We start from the raw sequence: 20,813 nt of genomic DNA on the forward strand, positions 1-20,813 counted from the left end.
ACAGTTTCTTTAAAGGTTTTCAGCGCCTGTTTTGGTTCCTCCTTTAGTTCCTCCTTCATTTGATGCAGATCCTGTATCATGACTACCTAAGTACACTGGTGCTGTATTATTAACACACAACAGAAACAGCGACGCAGGAGAAGTGATGGCACCTGTGATAGCACTTGGCAGCAGCGACAACAATAGGCAGTTTCAGCTGAGCGTTTTTACGGCCAGCGGGGCGGAGCAGGCGAGCGGATACGCCAGCGGAGACGCGCGCGAGAAAAGAGTTTTAGCCGTGCGGATCGCCCGTCTTCTCGAGCCGAGTAGAGTCCAATCGCTCTGCTGCTCCACCTATAGGTCAAAAATCGAGTGAAAAGAGTATCAATTAAGCCAGCTAATAATGCTCTGAAACTATTTAGTAAAGGTAGATTCTGTGTTTTTAGTGTGTGATTCTGTGCGTTTTATATGCACAAAAGAGGCTGCCATCTTGAATACCCATACACGCCCGCGCGCTCTTACGCACGCTCGCGGGCTGCCTATCGCTCCGCTGGAGAGGGCTACCCAGCGGGCGTAAGCTTCGCTCCGTAAAAACGCTGGCCGGCCCAGCGACGTGCGCATGCGCAGTGGCGTCTACGCTCGCCCGCTCCTCTCCGCTGGTAGTAAAAACGCTCAGCTAAAACTGTCTAATGACAAGAAAAGCTTCGAAAAATTTACACGTACTTGTGGCAAAGAGCGCAGGAAAGTGCTTACTGCGATGAAAGTTGTTTTCGCCGCTTCTGCCAAGCGAGGGCAGAAGAGGAACGGGTGCTCCTTTTCTAGCCGGCAATAGGCAACGCGGAGCAGATCAAAGGGCACAGCTGATACGCTGTGATGACACGGTATCGCTCTTCGTTGTAATCCGGGCAGTCAATCAGTTGTCCAGGCGCGGTCACGCACATGGCAGGAAGCACAGCCAGGTTCGTAGCTCTGACGCAAGTGAACCTGCGGCAGAGAGCGCAGCAAAGCGTTCAGTGCCATGACAGTTGTTCTCGCCGCTTCTGCCAAGTGAGGGCAGAAGAGGAACGGGTGCTCCTTTTCTAGCCGGCAATAGGCAACCCGGAGCAGATCAAAGGGCACAGCTGATACGCTGTGATGACACGGTATCGCTCTTCGTTGTAATCCGCGCAGTCAATCAGTTGTCCAGGCGCGGTCACGCAGATGGCAGGAAGCACAGCCAGGTTCGTAGCTCTGACGCAAGTGACCCTGCGGCAAAGAGCGCAGCAAAGCGTTCAGTGCCATGATAGTTGTTCTCGCCGCTTCTGTCAAGTGTGGGCAGAAGAGGAACGGGTGCTCCTTTTCTAGCCTGCAATAGGCAACGCGGAGCAGATCAAAGGGCACAGTTGATACGCTGTGATGACACGGTGTCGCTCTTCGTTGTAATCCGTTCAATCAGTCAGTTGTTCAGGCGTGGTCACTCAGATGGCAGGAAGCACAGCCAGGTTCGTTGCTCTGACGCAAGTGACCCTGCGGCAAAGAGCGCAGCAAAGCGTTCAATGCGATGACAGTTGTTTTCGCCGCTTCTGCCAAGTGAGGACAGAAGAGGAACGGGTGCTTCTTTTCTAGCCGGCAATAGGCAACACGGAGCAGATCAAAGGGCACAGCTGATACACTGTGATGACACGGTATCGCTCTTCGTTGTAATCCGGGCAGTCAATCAGTTGTCCAGGCGCGGTCACGCAGATGGCAGGAAGCACAGCCAGGTTCGTAGCTCTGACGCAAGTGACCTTGCGGCAAAGAGCGCAGCAAAGCGTTCAGTGCGATGACAGTTGTTTTCGCCGCTTCTGCCAAGTGAGGGCAGGAGACGAACGGGTGCTCCTTTTCTAGCCGGCAATAGGCAACACGGAGCAGATCAAAGGGCACAGTTGATACGCTGTGATGACACGGTATCGCTCTTCGTTGTAATCCGAGCAATCAGTCAGTTGTTCAGGCGTGGTCACTCAGATGGCAGGAAGCACAGCCAGGTTCGTAGCTCTGACGCAAGTTACCCTGCGGCAAAGAGCGCAACAAAGCATTCAGTGCCATGACAGTTGTTCTCGCCGCTTCTGCCAAGTGAGGGCAGAAGAGGAACGGGTGCTCCTTTTCTATCCGGCAATAGGCAACGCGGAGCAGATCAAAGGGCACAGTTGATACGCTGTGATGACATGGTGTCGCTCTTCGTTGAAATCCGGGCAGTCAGTCAGTTGTTCAGGCGTGGTCACACGGATGGCAGGAAGCACAGCCAGGTTCGTAGCTATGACGCAAGTGAACCTGCGCCAAAGAACGCAGCAAAGTGCTTAGCGCGATAGAAGCTGTTTTCGCCACTGCTGCCAAGTGAAGGGCGTTGACCGCTGTCTGTCAGCCCGGGCCGCCGTTCAAGCTTCAGAGAAGCGTGCCCGCTCCACTCCCGAGTCAACACCACTCGCCCAGCCACGGACCAGCGAGACAGTGTGCGCCGGATTGCGGACGACTCCGTCGTCTTCCTCCAGCGCAGTGACCGGTGAACAAATTGTCTCTTATTGTTTGTCTCTCTTGTATTAGTGGACTACAGGTGCAAGGCTTTTTATTGCATTGCAATCTTCCTCGAGTGTTACTTCTCATGAATTGCATTGTATTACAAATCACTTTGTACGTGCCCGTACGAGTGATTGTGAAATCCTCTTTGCCGTCTCTCTGCTGTCTAAACTTTGTTTGTGAACCTTTGGCTCCGACCCGTTTTCTGGCTTGGGACAGGCGAAAGCTGGGCACCAAATGGCCACCTCCCTTGCCACTTGGTAGGTGGTTTCTGGCTCAGCTCGCCACGCTGAGTCGGGGGCATCTCCTTTGTGACCGAGTCCGAACCACCCCTCACTCTAAGTGTGTCTGAGGCCGCACAACACAAGTGCACGGAAAGATGAGAACCCGAAAAGGGCCTGCCGTATTTGTAAATAAAAACAAAAATAGAAAAGTATGTGGAGCAGTATGATAAGATTTCATTTACTGTGATTTTATAGCATGTCGTTATCAGTAGAGCTGCAAGCCGGCAGATAGCGTAGCCTCTGGAGGAAGTAAACACACCCCCATCCTCCCTGACTTTAACTTAGATTTCGTCCAGACCTTGTGTAGGTTTTCTTATCTTTGTTTCACAACTAAGTTCCCAAGTGACTCTTAACACCACAAAGATCGACGTCACACATTAGTGCGATGTTGTTCTTGCTGAGCCCGTTACGAAGTTCCAGGCAGTGGGAAAATGCAACTTGCGTCAATGCGACGTTCTGGTCCACTGCACATCAGAAGCATTTGGCGTGGCAAGAAAGATCTTACTTTTCCTCAAGAGTGCAATAAAAGGGGTGTATTAGAACATAGCACTGTTATTCGTTATTTCTAAAGCATATAGGTAAAACGACATCAATGCAAAACTCGTCGATGAACATGTACTTCGCCAGACCTGTAGCAGAAACGCATGAAGAACGCCACGTGTTTACTATGCAGAAAGGCGTAATTGTGGTGTGTTCACACACGGTGTTCGCGTTTCATTGCGGCCTCATCAGCAGTAAATTTGGTCCGTGCCGAGCTGGACCTAAAATAAAATGGATGCTTGAAGACCTGTCGCTCGTCAACACAGCGTATTCACAAATACGCACCAACAAGCCCAGCTTCAAGTACTTCCTAGCATCTAGGGTCTGTACTTCCGTGTCGCACGAAAACACAAAACAGTGTGGTCAGAGTAAGCTTAAATATTTCTGTAATGTTGAACGAAAAGGTTAAACCATCGCAGCACTGATCACAGCGGCTTTGGGTATATTGCGCGATCAGTACTTGAAGTATATTTCGGGTTATCCGGTTATCAGTCATTTTCGTCTCTCAGCAAGTCTCATTGAACAAAGCGCAAAGCTCTCAGTCGTTCCATGGCATTTTCTTTACGTGCGAAAAATTTTACCCTCGCTACAGGTAAAAATTTTGATTCAAAAAGGAAGGAGTGTGTGTTAGACATGCCAAATTGTAGACGCAGGAGGGTATGGGGAAGGCAGGCGAATAACGCATGCGAAATGTGAAGCAGTTGCATGCGGTAAACGTCGAAGCAGCCCAATCGCTATGCTGAGAGCAAAATGTGGCTTCCGCATTAAGAAATGAGAGCGACATTAACCGCAGTGCGCGCTTAAGCTGCGCTTACCTGCAGGGTAGTAGGATAACCCGCCTATGAAATAGCGGATTCATTGCCGTTCATGAACACGATTCACAATTGTGCAACTGCGAGATGAAAAAATACTGACAGATCCGCACTGAAAACTTTAAGTGCTCACACTTTTAACTACGGCCGCATCAAAGAGAAACAACCTACATTTTGCACATGAAATAGGAAGCATCGTAAGCAGCACACCACATAACGGCGCCCACAAGTTTCGCAACGTTGGACTTTAAATCCCTTACTAGTCGGAGAAATCTTCGGCGCAACAGGTGCGATTATGATGACATTTTTTCGCCAGTAGACGGGGCGCAGATTATGCAGGTGAGCTTTTTTTTCATGGCGTTTCATTACTTTCTCACTGATAGCCTTCAATGAATAATTTAAGTTGATAGTCACAGCGCCAAGTTCATTACAGAATAAAAAAGCTGAAGAAAATTGGAGATAAAGTCGGCACAATCGCTTCGACTACACGACCCCCAGTCTTCGGTTTATCACTGGCGCGCCAAGGAACACTGACAACGACTGCATCCAAGTTTTGTAATTAGTAAAAATCAATTTTATAGCCCTTTCTGGGCACGTTAGTGTTTGTCCGGCAGCAAAATACATTTATTGCTAAGAAAATTGAATTAAAAAGTTTTCACGCCACTCAAAAAAGCTCCGTGACAAACGCTTTAAAGTGAATGGCGGAGTAGCCTAGTCACAGGTATCAGCGTTAAAAATTGCCACGACGCTTCGCAGTTCACTTGCCAAACATGCTGGTGATGACGACGCCTGTATTCCATTTCCTCGCTTTTTCTTTCTTATAAAAACTATATTTTCAGTTAAAGTAGTGTCTTTGTCATCAGAATGCAGTAATCTATCAGTACAAGCTAACTTCAGTCTGACCTCTCAGAGTCCCTTTAATGACCAGGTTACGGCTGTCAATACGAACCAACTAGCACAAATATCCGCTTTCATTTATGCATTGGCTGCACGAGAAAAACGAGTAGAATCTCACTGCATGGCACGCCCTTCAGAATAAAAATTGTGGCCGCCTAATAATATGCCCTGGGTCTTTCGATGTACCCGGTAGTATAAGGGACGCCGTTATGGAGGGCTCCAGTAATCTAGACCACCTGTGGTTCTTTAACATGCACTGACTTCGCACAGTACACGGTCCTCAAGCATTTCGCCGCCATTGAAATGCAAGCGCCGAGGTCAGCAGCCGAGCACCGTAACCACTGCGCCACCGCGACGGTTCAAGAAACATTTTTTTTTAAATGACAGGCAAGGTTTAGATGCGTTAGCAAGCAGATGACCACGCTAACGACTGCTATAGCTATTCTTCAATCCACTGCAAGCACCTTTTCTTGGCCATTGCAAACGCCTTCTTATTCACTCTTAACTTCTGCGGAACGGCTACCACCACCGCCTTGTCGCACCACATCATTCTGCTTCATGCGTTGCTTTTATTCGTAACAGTGTCGTGTTTAAGACACTGTTAAAGACACGCCAAGGCATTGGCTATTTTGCCCCTTCCATGTCTGGCGCAGAGCCGGTACTACAGTGAGACGCGCGGATATTTTATGCTCGAGGGCGCGGTAGCTTGCACTGGCGACAACGGAGGCGCAGTTTGTATACGTCATCCACCTTATGTTCACTCACACCACCTAGGATGATATCATGGAAAGTTCCGCCGCCACTGCTGCTGCCTTGCCGCGCAGACTATGTTCTCCTCTATCCATCAGGTAACACGGAACCCGTCTTCAACCTTACAAACTTCAAACTTCAACGTTCAAACATCAGCCTGTCAAACTTGACAGATCAACCTTACCTGTCAAAACGTGGCATCGAGAAAAAGAGACATTTGTGACATGGTCTGTAAACTGTCGCTTGCGTCAGCAGCCAGAAACTATTCATTATTGCTTTAGGTTTGTCGTGATTACGTTTTTCATTTTTTTTTTTTGGGGGGGGGAGGGAGCGGGGGAGGGGTGACATTTTTAAACGGACTCTCAAACAGGACATTGAGATTATGCTCTATATGATAAGATTTTTTCCTGCCATGAAAGGTTATAAGGTTCCATGTGATCTTTTAGTGCTGATGGGACTGTTTAGCCTGCGCAAGAGCCGCATGACAGATCCCCACGCAGAGCCGCCCCGTTCATCCGAGTCTGTTCAGAGAGCAGTGTACTATGGTGCGCAGGGTCGACCTCCTGCCTGGCTGCCTTTACTGGATGCATGCGCGTGTCTTCCGGAATTTTGATGTGCGCGCAAAGCAAGAGCAGGATGTTGGTGTGACTGTGTATGACGGATTGCGGCATGCGACTTGGTTAGTTAGGGCTTGAATCCTGTCAGGGTGGGTGTACTTCCATGCAATAAAATAAAACAAACAAAACTGCTCCTGGCTATGAGGTTCCATACTCGCTTCCCATGAGAAATTGCTTTGTTTCAATCCGAGCCATAGAACTTTTTTTCTGGATTTGTTTTCCTGTTTGTGTGATGCAGAAGGTCCGGACACACATCTCTGAGATCTCTCACGGCACCCAGCAATGATAGCACATTAAAAAAAACTGTCCTACTTACGTTTGCAGTCGAACGGGTCGATATCCCAGTACAGTGACCCGTTTTCTCTCTGGAGGCAGGTTGCATTCCAGGTACCGCCCTCCATCGGGGTGTATCCCGCCCCACAACGGTACCTGTGCAACGCAAGGGGGCACTGGCAACCATGACAGGGTGGGAACCGTAAAGCTGACTCGACACACTGTGATTGTTCGTTCTCAGCAAACTCAATGCTTCAGGTGCGTTTGCTCGACGTGCATTTTCGAGCTACTACGAGCTACGCAGTCCAGCTCACAGTGCAAACATCGTTCGCGCATAAATGATTTCACTCAATGCGGCACAATTTCATAATAAAGTGCTGTCGTGGATCTGCAACGGATAAAATGTTTATTATACCATGTGTTTCAGGGAATACTTTCAAAAATTTTCAGAAATCGGCTTTTTGGGGTAAAAATATGGCTTTTAGGGCATAATATTACCAGTGTTCGCGGATACCGGAAAGCCGGTTAATTGCCTTAAGTAGTAAGCTGATTAACTAATTTCTGATGACTAACTTTTAAAGTATCACGCATAGGTGACTGGTTGCAATCAAATTTATAGCCGGTCGTTTGAAATAGCCATGTGAGTTTTTAAAATCCCGAAAACGCCCCTAAGGCTCAAAAAAACTTAGCCGCATCGTGCGAAAATACATGTGCTTTCGAAAGCATGCAGGCAAAGCAACCCCTCTAGTGCACGTAACTACTCGAAAAAGCTAAATTTTGTCGAGACACAGCGCCAACGGTAATCGAGTTTTCGAGATTATAAAAACCGATATGGCTAATACTAACGCCTGGCTACAAATCTCTAATAGCAACGCCGCCTAACGCAACTAGTTAAAAGTTAATTATTAAAAAAATTATTTAAGCAACTCACTACTTAAGACGACTCACCGGTTTTCTGGTGTCCGCTAACCATGGTAATACTATGCCGCAAAAGCCATATTTTTACCCTAAAAAGCCTATTTTTTGAAAATTTTTTGAAGTGTTCGCTGAAAGCCCTAGTATATGGCCTAACTAATCGGTCACACAGCTAGCATGAAGGGTGAGGATTGCGCAGCCATTTTCATAATTCGAACATGCAGGGCACCAAACCTTTTCGCTAATTTTGCGCATTTCGAATTAAAGAGGACATTTTTAATGCCCTCTATGTTGGTGGAACCAAGGCGCGAGTCACAATAGATCGGATGGTATAATTAAGCACTTTCGAATTTCAGTCCACTGTACATACCCGCAGACGCAAAATGACGTTTCCTTGGGGTTTGCACAATCCGCTATTTTTCGGCCAAAATGGCTGTACTTGCGCAAGACGCCGTGCTTAAGAGTGGGAGTAAAAAAAAAAACTAAAGCAAACGCTATAAATATACAATGAAAGAGTGGTCCACATCACAACTGACAATTGAGCAAGTTGAAAAACATCGATGGTAGCAGAATGTTGATGATGTTGAATTTTCACGCGCAAGGGCAGCAGTGGCCAAACGGCGCCATTGCACAAGCTTGTGTTGTTTTTCTTTATACAAGGTGGGGCCCAAGAACCGTTTGCCCGGTAGGCAAACAGCAAACAGCGGTAGGCATCAGCTTAGACGTCTAACTTCAGATTCTTGCAGTTGAAAAACACCTTCCGTGAGACACAATGCTTGAAAAAATTTGCAGTTGTGTTATGGTCATTATTTGAATATTATAATAACATTACAATTTGCCGTGTTGTTTCACAGATATGATTTTAAAATTTTAAAAATGGGTACATCAACACATCAGCATGTTCATTTCTAATGCTAAAGCAATGTTTACCACTCACCGTGAAAAGTCATTTGTTAATTTTTAAAATTAGCCTAACGTTCTAATGAAACCTGTAACGTTACTACAACTTCGACTGAAATTTTATGATATTATGGAATTATGGAATGGCTCAACGTTACAAGCTTCAGCTCGGTGCGCTTTCGTCAACCGACTGCGGCCTATCAACGTGTTTTTTGCCTGTTTCACCTTTTCTGGATGCTCCACCACTTCCGGACGCAGTTCTCGATTCCGTCTGGCGACGCGGGACTGTGAGTGCTGATCGGGCGGTACAAATGTGAGCGCTTTTCGACGCCTATCTGGGCTACGGCACCGCCACTGCGATCCCGCGCTCACCACTGATGTTTCTACAGGTTGGGTAGTATGACCCTTATTGTTACCATGACGATGATGTCTGTCTTTTAGCGGTGTCGTGGCCACCTAATGTTTTGAAAAGTTGACGCGCTTGTGTATCACATTTATGGTGTCTGCTAGTTTTGGGAGCAGATGTCGAGCCAAACCCGGGACCCATGACTAGGGCTCAAGTGGAAAAGCTTGACCTTGTGGCCGGTTCTATCTTACCCCTTGAAGCTATCAATGCAGTCCTTCAAGAATCTGTCAGCAAAGTAGTTCAGATTCACGGAGGCCTAAAACTTTATTTAGAAAGACTGTCGAAGCGAGTTCACGATTTTGAGCAGAAATTTGCAACCGCATCATCTGCTGAGTCCGTGGTGAACAGTGGCAAGGGTCTTGCAGTTGTACAAGAAAAAATTGACGACCTTGAAAATCGCTCTAGGCGGTCCAATCTTCTATTTCACAGTGTAGCTGATCCAGAGAAGCCGGAAACCTGGTGTCTGAACGTCATGTATATGACTTTTGTAAAGAAAAACTTCTGCTTACTGTAGAATATGTTTCCAGAGCGCATCGTGTGGACCGCTTTTTTCCGACAAAAAGCGGCATATCATAGCTAAATTCTTTAATGAAAGAGATGTTGACTTAGTCATGAGCCGTAGCTATAAGATTAAAAATATCAACTTAAGTATCTCGCACGATTACTCCGAAGCCTGTCGCGAAAACGACTGATGCTTCTTCAGTTCTTAAACCTGCCGCCGCGGTGGCTCAGTGGATATGGTGCTCGGCAACTGACCCGAAAGACGCGGGCTCGATCCCGGCCGCGGCGGTTGAATTTCTTTGGGGGAGCAGTTCTAGAGGCCCGTGTACTGTGCGATGTCAGTGCACGTTAAAGAACCCCAGGTGGTCGAAATTTCCGGAGCCCTCCACTACGGCGTCTCTCATAACCTTAGTCGCTTTGGGACGTTAAGCCCCATAAACGAACCAACCATGTTCTTAAACCTAGTAAGAAAGATGGGGATAAAGTTCCACTTTTTTTCAACAAGCTCTTTATTAACGATGATCTCTATGTGTGGAACGCCAATAAATGTCGAGCCCTTCTGCTATGAGGGCGTGAGGATGACGAATGACGTCCACCCTCCGTTTCCGAAAACCCAGGTTCATCACCCTCACCTGCCAAATTGCATTGTGATAACGATAACGAATGTCTGTTTTTATGCACCAACATTAGAAGTGTTGTAGCCAATGGTATAGCACTATCACCTTTCATCGATTCATGTCAAGCTTCTTTACTGATACTAACTGAGACGTAGCCGAACGACATTATTCATGATGTCAGCATCTCTACCAGTGCATGCAATTTCAAGTTCTTTCGCTATGATAGACAGTTACGAAGGGGGGGGGGGGGGGGGCGGTGTTTTCATCGCGATAAAGGAAGGATTCATTGCCACACCTGTCGTTATCGATTCCTTCGTGGCATGTGCTTGAATCCGTTCGTGTTATCATCGGCGTTTTCTACCGTCCGCCCGACATGTTTGGTGCGCTTTCAGATGAATATCATCGGGTGCTGAATGAAATGTATGCGCGGTTTTCCCGATTCGGCTGTTAATATATTTGGAGATTTTACTTTTCCAAGCCTTAATTGCTCAATACTTTCCGTAGCGGCCACAGATGCAGCAGCACATTCTTTTCTCACAACTTGCCTTGATTTTTCGTTAACCCAACACATTAATGAACTGACACGATCAACTAAAGCCTCTGCCAACGTACTTGACTTAGTTCTCAAAAACAAACCTGATATATTTTCAGGCATAACTCATGAGGAAGGCATCTCTGACCATGATGTTATCACTGGGTGCATTAAATTTTGCGCTAGTGAAAAGGTAATTACTAAAGAGAAATTAAGATGTTACGGCAAAGCGAATTTTGATGCAATTAACGCAGAATTATTAAAGTTTTCTGATAACTTTTTGCATGACTTCTTCTCTCGCTCTATAGAACAGAACTGGATACTTTTTAAAACTGCCCTCAGTGATCTCATCGAGCAGTTCATTCCCATGGTAACATTACTGGTGATAGTTCTCGTTGGTTTACCAACCGTCTTCGGCGGCTGAACAACAAGAAGAAAAACTATACAGACAGGCAAAACTGAATGGTTTTGTGAGTTCACATGATAAATACAGAGCGTGTGAAAAGGATTATAAGGCACTATTAAAATCTACTCGGCACAACTTTTTTTCTCACGGCTTGTCTTCCATGTTGAAAAATAATATTCGCCGTTTTCGGCGTGTGGTAAACCCAGTAACTTTGCCTGACATCACTCTTACAGATTTTATTGGTGTTCTTATCCCTAATTCAAGGTGCGCTGAACTTCTTAATCATGCGTTTGTAACTGTGTTTACTGATAAAGACATTCCTTCCTCGCCTAAGTTAAGCGCATTAGTGGAACTAACCATGGACGAGATAGTAATCAGTGAGCCTGATGTTTTATCTCTACTAAACAATCTCAAAACACCTTCTAGAGCGGACTATCTGGGTTTCAATAATAAAAGTTTAAGGAATACATCACATAGTATTTGTTGCATGTTAACCGTATTATTTTCCTAGTCGCTATCAACTGGCACCATTCCTACGACTGGCGCATAGCAAGATAATACCCATGATCGTGCTTCTCCCATTAGCTATCGTCCCATCTCCTCAGCAAGTAGAGTTTTTAAATTATTCGAGCATATCATACATACTCAGGTCATCAACTACCTTGAAGATTATAACATTACCTTGGATCCTCAGCACGGTTTTCGCAAGGGCTACTCATGCGACACCCGACTTGCTGGTTTTATTAACGACATACAAGCACTCATCGACGCTGGTTGACGATATATTTTAGATTTTTCTAAAACATTTGATCGCATTCCCCACCAAAGGTTGTTACTTAAACTTTCACAACTGAACCTTCACCCTAATATTATTGCATGGATAGCAGATTTCTTCTTATCTAGAATCCACTTCACATCAGTTAACAACTCTAACTCATGTCATGCTAATGTTACGTCTGGAGTCCCACAAGGCAGTGTACTGCGACCTTTACTTTTTATCATCTATATTAATGATTTACCCAGTTGCGTGACGTCTAGAATCAGACTATTTGCTGACGATTGTGTGCTTTATCGATGTATAACCTGTAACATTGATAGCCAATTACTGCAGTCTGATCCAGAAGCGATAAGCACATGGTGTTCTATTTGGTTAAATCCGTTAAATACTTCCAAAACTAAGCGCATGTTTTTCGCCAACATGCCACGTATTCCTACCACCTACTCTCTTGATAGCAATAGTGTAGAATTCACCACAAGTTAGAAGTATCTTGGTATTGACCTTCAGTGCGACTTATCATGGAATCATCATATGAAACTCGCTCTGGCCTTCGCTAATCGTAGTTTCGGACTTCTCAAACATAATTTAAAAGAGGCCGCAACACATGTAAAAACACTAGTGTATACCAGAGCAATCCGTCCGAAACACGAATACGCATTTGCCATTTGTGATCATCGTCAGACTTACATCATCAGTAACGTCAAAGCCCTGCAAAACCGTTCTGTGCGATTCATCTTTCCTGATTATTCATATTACACCAGCATCAACTTATTGAAGTCCATAGCCAAGTTAGATAACACAGCACCGCGCCGTAAAATTTTTCGCCTATCACTTTTCATAAGCTTTATCACCATCCTTCCCTTCACGGTGAATTCCTTTGCACCCCGTGATCATCCTTCCAAAGTTGATCATCCTTATGTGAGCTGCCACTCATCCCATTATGTTTAGTATTTTTTACCACGCACAATAACCTAATGGAACGCTTTACCATCAGACATTGCCACAGAATCTGTCCTAAATAAGTTCCAGCACCTTATTCACTCCTGTTTCAACAACTAAAAAGGTTTTATTTATTTATTTTTTTTCAACGTACTTTCTTCCACCTTGTATTTTTATTTTTTATTTTTATTTGTACCTGAGGAAAATTTTCCGGCGGTGTCTTTTTCTTGATGTACTTTTATTTATTCCTAAAATTTTGCTGCAATGTGCATTGTTCTGACTCTTTTTGTGGATGCCTAGTTTTCATTAATATTTATGATTTCTGTTTTGTTTTAGTACATTGTTATAACTTTTAACCAATGCCTTGTAATAGTTTTCCTTCCTCACCCCCCATGTAATACTCTCGAATGAGCGCCTTTGGCGGCATTTTGAATAACAAATAATAAAAATAAAATGTATAGTTACGTCAGCGTGGTGCCTACGGGAACCTGTTCCTGGAACTCGCCTTCTTGCTGCACTTGGTCGTGGATTTGCAGGCTTGGTGGCTCCGTACACACTGCACGGCAGGAACAGCGGTTCACACGCGCACAGCAGCAGTTCTTGGGAAGTGATGATCTTTAAAACCAGTTCTCTTGTAACTGTTACGTCAAAAATTTGCTTTACACCGCGCAAAAAGGGTGCACACCGAGCAAAAAAAAAAAGAAGTAGATGGTCTGGAACTGGCATGAATTGGCTCTTGAATTCGCTTGAATTCGCTTACCTTGTTCGTTCTTGCCTGCACCGTGCAGTTGGAGTCTGCCATAGGGCCGGAATAAAACGCGGACACTAGAAGGAGTCGCCCTTTGTGCAGCCAGGGGCGTCTAGCAGCGGCCGCGTTAAACTGCTGACGTGTGCGCTGCGTTCGTAGTTTCGTCGCTCGACATATCGGCTTCGCGATCCCTGCCTAGCGCCGGCGCGGAGCTAGCCGCCTGATTTTCATACACACGCTCCCCGCGACCGCGGGTCCAGCGAGTGAGATGATGCTGCCGTTTTGTCTTCTCTAGCCAACCGCCTCCTCTCTCTATCCAATGATGATGCCCGGACGGCTGAATAACTCGGTCATGGGGTTGCTAGCGATAGCCGCTTCGGCGTGATACCAGCCACTCTGATCATCTGATCATAGAGTTTCTGAATAATACCTATGGCGCACGTTGGCGGTCCATTCCATGCGAGTTTCTTAAAGAAAACTTCATCGACCGCGTGAATGCCGGGAAGATAAAGTTTCGTGTTTGGCTTGGATGGTGCTAGGCCGTAAGTGTGGACTGCACCTCGAAATTGCTAGCTACGCTGCGATGCTCCCCTCTGTGCGCCGATTAAGTTGTTTGAATACTGCGTTTTAGAGCGAAAGCATTCACACGCTCACCAACACCGACCAAGAACGTTGCCGCCGTACTTAAATTCACCGCTCACCGTACTCATGATCTTGTGCTGTTGCCTAGAAACCCGAGTTACCACTCGAGCTTACCCGAGTTAAGCTCGGATAGTAACTCGGGTAAGCCCGGTTAAGTTCGGAGGAGCGTCGTGCCAGCTGCTCGAGAGGTTGCTCGAGAAGAGCAACATAAATCGCACAATCCTTACCAGTGGCTGTGACAGTAACAGCCCCCTACCAGTGCAGAGGCGCATAGCTTAACCGCTGCGCCACTGCGCTGGTAGTGGCATGAGGACTCGCCGTCATCTGTGAATGTTAAGTTCTGCATATATGGGCTCTAACCCACTGAAGCTGTCCCGTCATAGCCTTAAGGCGGAGTTTCAGTGTCCCCCGAAACTGAAGAATGAACACCTGCTTTAACGCCCACTAGCTTTAACAATGTGCAACCGATACAAATTTTTTTCAGTTGTTCAATTGGTTTAAAAAAAATGACAGTTTTTTCTCAGTTTTTCTTCTCGTTGCTCGTTACGGATTTATCCGCTCTCTCCACACCCACCTCCTCCCACTGTAACAATCCTCCGGTTCGAGATTTCTCCATTCTCGCCATACCCTCCTTCAACGGTAACCATCCTCCAGTTGGGAAATCCATCACTTTCGCCGTACTCTCCTCCTTCCACAGTAACCACCCTCTGGAAGGGATTTCCTTCGGTCTCGCCATATCCTCCTCCTTCCGCTGTAACAATCCTCTGATATGGGATTTCACCGTTCTCGCCATATCCTCCTTCAACGGTAACCATCCTCCGGTTGGGGATTCCATCGCTCTCGCGGTACTCTCCTCCTCCCACAGTAACAACCCCCCCGGTTGGGGAATCCTTCGCTCTCGCCCTACCCTCCTTCTTCCACTGTAACCATTCTCCGGTTCGAGATTCCTTCGTTCTCGCCATAACCACCTTCAATGGTAACCATCCTCCGTTTGGGTATTCTATCGCTCTCGCATTACTCTCCTCCTTCCACAGTAACCAGCCTCCGGTTAGCGATTCCTTCCCTCACGCGATATCCTCCTCCTTCCACTGTAACCATTCTCTGATACCGGATTTCGCTGTTCTAGCCATATCCTCCTTCAACGGTAACCATCCTCCGGTTGGGGATTCCATCGCTCTCGCAGTACTCTCCTCCTTCCAAACCACCCTCCGGTTGGGGGTTCCTTCGCTCTCGCCCTACCCTCCTCCTTCCACTGTAACTATCATCCGGTTCGAGATTCCTTCATTCCCGCCATACCCTCCTCCTTCCACTGTAACAATCCTCCGGTTAGAGATTCCTCCGTTCTCGCCATACCCTGTTTCAATGGTAACCATCCTCCGGTTGGGGATTCCATCGCTCTCGCCATATCCTCCTGCTTCCACTGTAAGAATCCACCGGTGCGGGATTTCGCCGTTCTCGCCATACCCTCCTTCAGCGGCAACCATCCTCCGCTCGGAGATTCCTACGCTCTCGCCATATCCTCCTGCTTCCACTGTAACAATCCTCCGGTTTGAGATTCCTCCGTTCTCGCCATACCCTCCCCCTTCCACTGTAACAATCCTCCGGTTCGAGATTCCTCCGTTCTCGCCATACCCTCCTTCAACGGTAACCATCCTCCGGTTGGGGATTCCATCGCTCTCACCATATGCTCCTCCTTCTACTGTAACAATCCCTTGGTTCGGGATTCCTCCATTCTCGCCATACCCTCCTTCAACGGTAACCATCCTCCGGTTGGGAATTCCATCGCTCTCGCAGTGCCCCCTCCTTCCGCGGCAGCCATCCTCTCATCTTTCCGTCCTTGCTCCGCTCTCGTCCTACCCTCCTCCTTCCACTGTAACAATCCTCCGGTTCGAGATTCCTCCGTTCTCGCCATACCCTCCTTCAACGGTAACCATCCTTCGGTTGGAGATTCTATCACTCTCGCGGTACTCTCCTCCTTCCATAGTAACCACCCTCCGGTTGGGGATATCTTCGCTCTCGCCATGCCCTCCTACTTCCACTGTAACAATCCTCCTGTTCAGGATTCCTCCGTTCTCGTCATACCCTCCTTGAACGGTGACCACCCTGCGGTTGGGGATTCCACCGCTCTCGCAGTACTTACCTCATTCCACAGTAACCACCCTCCTGTTCGGGATTCCTCCGTTCTCGCCATACTTTCCTTCAACGGTAACCATCCTCCGGTTGGGGATTCCTTCGCTCTCTACATATCCTGGTCTTTCCACTGTTACAATCTATCGGTTCGGGATTACGCCGTTCTCGCCATACGCTCCTTCAACGATAACCATCCTCCGATCGGGGATTCCACCGCTCTCGCCATATCCTCTTCCTTCAATTGTAAGAACCCTCCGGTTCTAGATTCCTCCGTTTTTGCCATACCCTCCTTCAACGGTAACCATCCTCCGATTGGGGATTCCACCGCTCTCGCCATATCGTCCTCCTTCCACAGTAACACTCCTCCTGTTTTCAGCGTAGGCGCCCTGCGGCTAGTTCCCGTGGAAACCACTCACCGGTTGCGTCTTTTTACACTCTCGCCGTACCCTCCTACTTTCACCATAATCACTCTCCGGATATTTTCCGTGGTAATTCCCAACCACCAGTTACGCATTTCTCCACTCACGTGATATCCTCCTCCTTCCAAGGTAACCATACTCCAAGTGGTTCCCACGGCAACGCGCCCACCGGTTACACCGACGAGAAGATACTGCATACTGCTAATACTACGGCAACGACGAAGCCAAGGCCAGTAACGGGCGCTTAAGAGCTGTCGCTGTAAAACACACATGCCGACGAACGATTGCGGCCGGAGCCGGAGGCCATTTTAATACATTGCTTCTATGCGCAAGGCGCTGGGCTGCAGAACGGCGCGCTTGCGCTTGAAGTGTAACTGAAAATCAATTTACACTAGTCGTGAAGTCGGTGCTTGGAGGCGATAGAGAACCAAGTGCCAGTAACATCAACTGGAACTGAAGCGACAAAATTGTCGATGACGGCAACAGAAATAAGTGAACAATAATTAGTGACACATCTGTGGTCTTTTCACCATTTAGGACACCACTGCTGTTACTGGTTCCAAAAATGTTTTGGTTCTGTGCATTTGATTTGAATGTACAGCTCTTTTGTATATATATAAAAAAAGAAATATTTATGTTCGCATCCCCTCACAGCAGCGGGCAGCGCCTCTTATACTTCCCGCTGGCTGGCGGCTACTGCCGTCCATAGCCGGCGTATCTCGTCATCTGCATACGGCTGCTCGCCTTTCATCAGCATTAATTTCAAGTACTTCGTTACTCTTTGTCCTAGTGCTATGGTCTTCGTTGGCTATGTGTGCGCACTTGTTTTTTACTGTACGAGCTACAGATCCAGGCGCATGGTTTTGATGCGGTTGCCTTCGGAAAGACGGTGTAAATCGAGACATATAGCGCACAGCTTGCGAACAACTGGTGCTCCGTGGGAAAGTGGAAAATGAGAACTGCTCCGCTAGCACCACTTTTCAACGTTAGAGTGTTATAGTCGCTTTGGTATTGTGGTGTGCCGTTGCCACTTAGTGATTATACCAGCTTGAATTTGTAACATCTGTGTGGGAGGAGTCACATGTGACTGCCAGATAATCCCTGGGTAGTTACTACGAAAGCGAATCTGGCGTAGTGAATTCTGTTAATTCCATAGCACCTGCTTTCGGACAGAACGATAGTGCTTTATGTTGACAGTACTGAGTGAAATATGTCATGAGTGTTATATTCTCGTGGTGAAGAAACGCTACGATCAACGTGCACTTGGCCGTGATTTGAAGAGTACATTTGCTTTATATCCCTCTAAATATTGGGGAACGCTTTGATAATGCAGAAATCTATCGCCCTATCCTTTGGTAACACTAAGTGAACGCAGTCTTGAACGTTTATGTTATACACATATTACTGCGCACTGAAAATTGCAACTGAAAAGGATTTTCTGCAAATTGATGGTTTGTGGTTCATGCGGGTTAAACACCCCAAAGCGACACAAGCTATGAGGGACTGTACAAATTGAGTTTTGTAGATGTGATGTTTATATAATACTACTTTTTTATATTGCTTTACTACCATAAATGTGCGAAGAGGGTGTCGTGTGTCACACGCCATGGCCTTCATAAAATCTCCGATGCTCAAGTGCTTTGGGCGTTAGGCTCAGAGCAGTCTGTAATGAGGTCAGTTGTTCTATCGAAGTCTTCCCTGGCAGTCTCCTGGTAGTCTCATCGTGTGGGCGCTTCGTTGCGTGTTTCATCCGGTCTGCGTGGGTTTTTATTGTATCGACGGAAACGTCTGCCCTCATTAAGTTCTAAAAGGGAGCTGTTAAATCGCTGGGAAAGTGCCCCGTTTTTTGCAGAACTCTTATTTCATTTAGGCACAACAGACAACTAGCTTATTCTCTGCACATGCAACTTGTCTAATGGGTTGTCTAACGGGTGAATCATTGCCTAAGTTTGTGTTGAGCTATTCAACGAAGAAACAGACTTTTATAACAAATTTCCACTCTTGTCTCTTTATGGGAGCAAAAGTCCACCACTCCATCAACACAATTGTGTCACAACACATTGCTCGCAAATTTCAGTGCGGAAAAACAGCGCCCAAGAATGCTATAAATAACCTAAAAATGTCCCTCTCGGGTATTAAGACCAATGGCTGGCCCTGCTGGCACGTTCACACCTTTCAATTCAGTGTCACAGACGAGGCGAGGGCAAAGGAAGAAGACACAACCATAACGGACTGTCGAAAAATGGCGTTTGAAGTCGGGTCTCGTCGTCTTGGCCCTTGTCTCGTGTGTCGCAAAGAACATCGAAGCGTTCGAAGATTTATTTTTACCTCCCAAGAACGCATGGTTATGAGGTCACGAACTTTTTCGGTTTTTGGTTACGGCGTTATTGTTTAGTTCGCCTCACCCTTCGAAGACGGCGCTGGCTCGATCAGCAGGAAAAGCCGCATGTTTTAACGCATGGGCTTTTATGCAAGCAGCGCTACATCTCTACATCCACCTTGTGTAGCTCACATCTGATTTCTATCACTGAACGAGAAGATTGAGGCAAAAGCGGGAGCACCAGGGGTCGATGCGCTTTACAAAATGCTCTGAGAACCTGCGGTGCGTGTGTGCAGGCCACAGCCAAATTTTCGCCCATCGTTTTCACTTAGTTATGAGTTCGATAGAAAAGCCGACTTTTTGCGCAGCCGTCGAAAAAGCAATTACCGCGGCGTGAGCAAGTGCACGCTGCAAACATAATGAGCAAGAAACAAGGATGAACGACGTGCCACTTACTGGTTTCTTCGCAAAGCGCTGATCTGGCGCATAACACGGATGCCATGGCGAGAAGCAATGGGGGCTTCATGCTTTTGCGTGGCCTCGCACCGTGAAGATCGCCGCAAGAGTAGCTCGCGAATGCGATCCGTGTTCCTTGAGCGGTGTTTTCCCCGACGGTCCGCGACGCGGAGCAGCGAAACTTGACTCGCCTCGAAGTCGAGATAATGAATGCCCGACGGGATGTTACCGCCACTTCAGCTCTCATTTCATACCGTTGGTTCCGCTTTTGCATCGAGCAATCTGGGGCAACGACTCTATCCGATCGCAGCTGGTTCCGCTTTTGCATCGAGCAATCTGGGGCAACGACTCTACCCGATCGCAGAGCTCGCTAATGGCCTTGAGACGCAGAAGACAGCTTGAAATCTTACTAACGCCTTCTACTCGGTTCAGACACGCAGAAGATTCATTCTCTCTCATTATTCCTAGAATTCAAGCATCACAGCACTAAAAGCTCACGTATATTCTCCCGCTTTTGGTTTACGCCGTGCAATAACAAGTCTTAACCTTTTCACACATTTTCAGTTCGTTGCATTCGGATAGCCCCTACGTAAAAAAGCCTCCGCATCGCCAGTTCCAGCCACCGTAATGGTGTAACTCCCACAAGTCCATTCTCCGGATTTACAGCAGTCATTCTTGCTGCTCCCATCATGGGACCAGAATAGCCTGCCCACCTAAGTTGGCACCTTCAATGACCCACTAGAATTCAACCGGCTCACCGAAAACCTTTCAATGTAATTTTTATTGTGTTTTTTTTTTGCCTTGAACTTCCTACTGCTTCATGTAGCGTCTTAACAAAAGACCTTTTAATGAATAAATAAATGAAACCCGCCTTCCTATATTTCTGTCTCCTGGCGTTACTCCAATAATTTTGCTTTACATTTCGGAGTTTGTTGCCCGCGAATTTATGTCAAACTTTTTTCGTTAGCCACAAAGTTTTATGCCCTATAAGTGAAGACAAGATATCACTATTATACAGTATGCTGTCGAGGGATATGAACGGGATGCTAATCATGACCTGAGGATAGCTACCTGCAAAATGGAGTCCATTCATCTAGGTATTTCAGCTAATGGCTAGAATGTGCGGCAGCTGCCTGCCACTTCGCTGCATTCAGGCCTTTATCTACATCCCAATTTTTAGCCGCCACGGTGGCTCAGTGGTTATGGCACTCCGGTGATGATTTGAAGGACGCGTGCTCGATCCCGGCTGTGTCTGTCACATTTCGATAAAGGCGAAATTTTAGAGGCCTGTGTGTACTGTGCAATGTTAATACAATTGAAAGAACCTCAGTGGTCGAAATTTTCGGAGCCTCTCAGTACGGTGTATCTCATAGCGTGAGCCACTTTGGGACGTTAAACCCCTATGAATCAAACCAATCGA

The 20,813-nt window shown here is 46.9% G+C and overlaps 1 protein-coding gene across 1 annotated transcript in view; it reads right to left on the reverse strand.

Moving 5' to 3' along the window:
- LOC149352621 (C4b-binding protein alpha chain-like) overlaps positions 1-19,535 on the reverse strand; it is a 109,637-nt gene extending 90,102 nt beyond the window's left edge. The window contains exons 1-3 of the mRNA XM_089575713.1: positions 19,394-19,535; positions 13,144-13,234; positions 6,728-6,840 (exon numbers count right to left, since the gene is read on the reverse strand). Coding sequence (XP_089431839.1) covers positions 6,728-6,840; positions 13,144-13,234; positions 19,394-19,463 — 274 coding nt within the window. The 5' untranslated portion in view covers positions 19,464-19,535. The remainder of the gene's footprint in view (positions 1-6,727; positions 6,841-13,143; positions 13,235-19,393) is intronic.
- Between the last annotated feature and the right edge of the window lie 1,278 nt (positions 19,536-20,813).

This window comes from Amblyomma mixtum, chromosome 3 (assembly GCF_055824585.1).
Source record: "Amblyomma mixtum isolate Tamu chromosome 3, ASM5582458v1, whole genome shotgun sequence".
NCBI classification, from domain to species: domain Eukaryota; kingdom Metazoa; phylum Arthropoda; class Arachnida; order Ixodida; family Ixodidae; genus Amblyomma; species Amblyomma mixtum.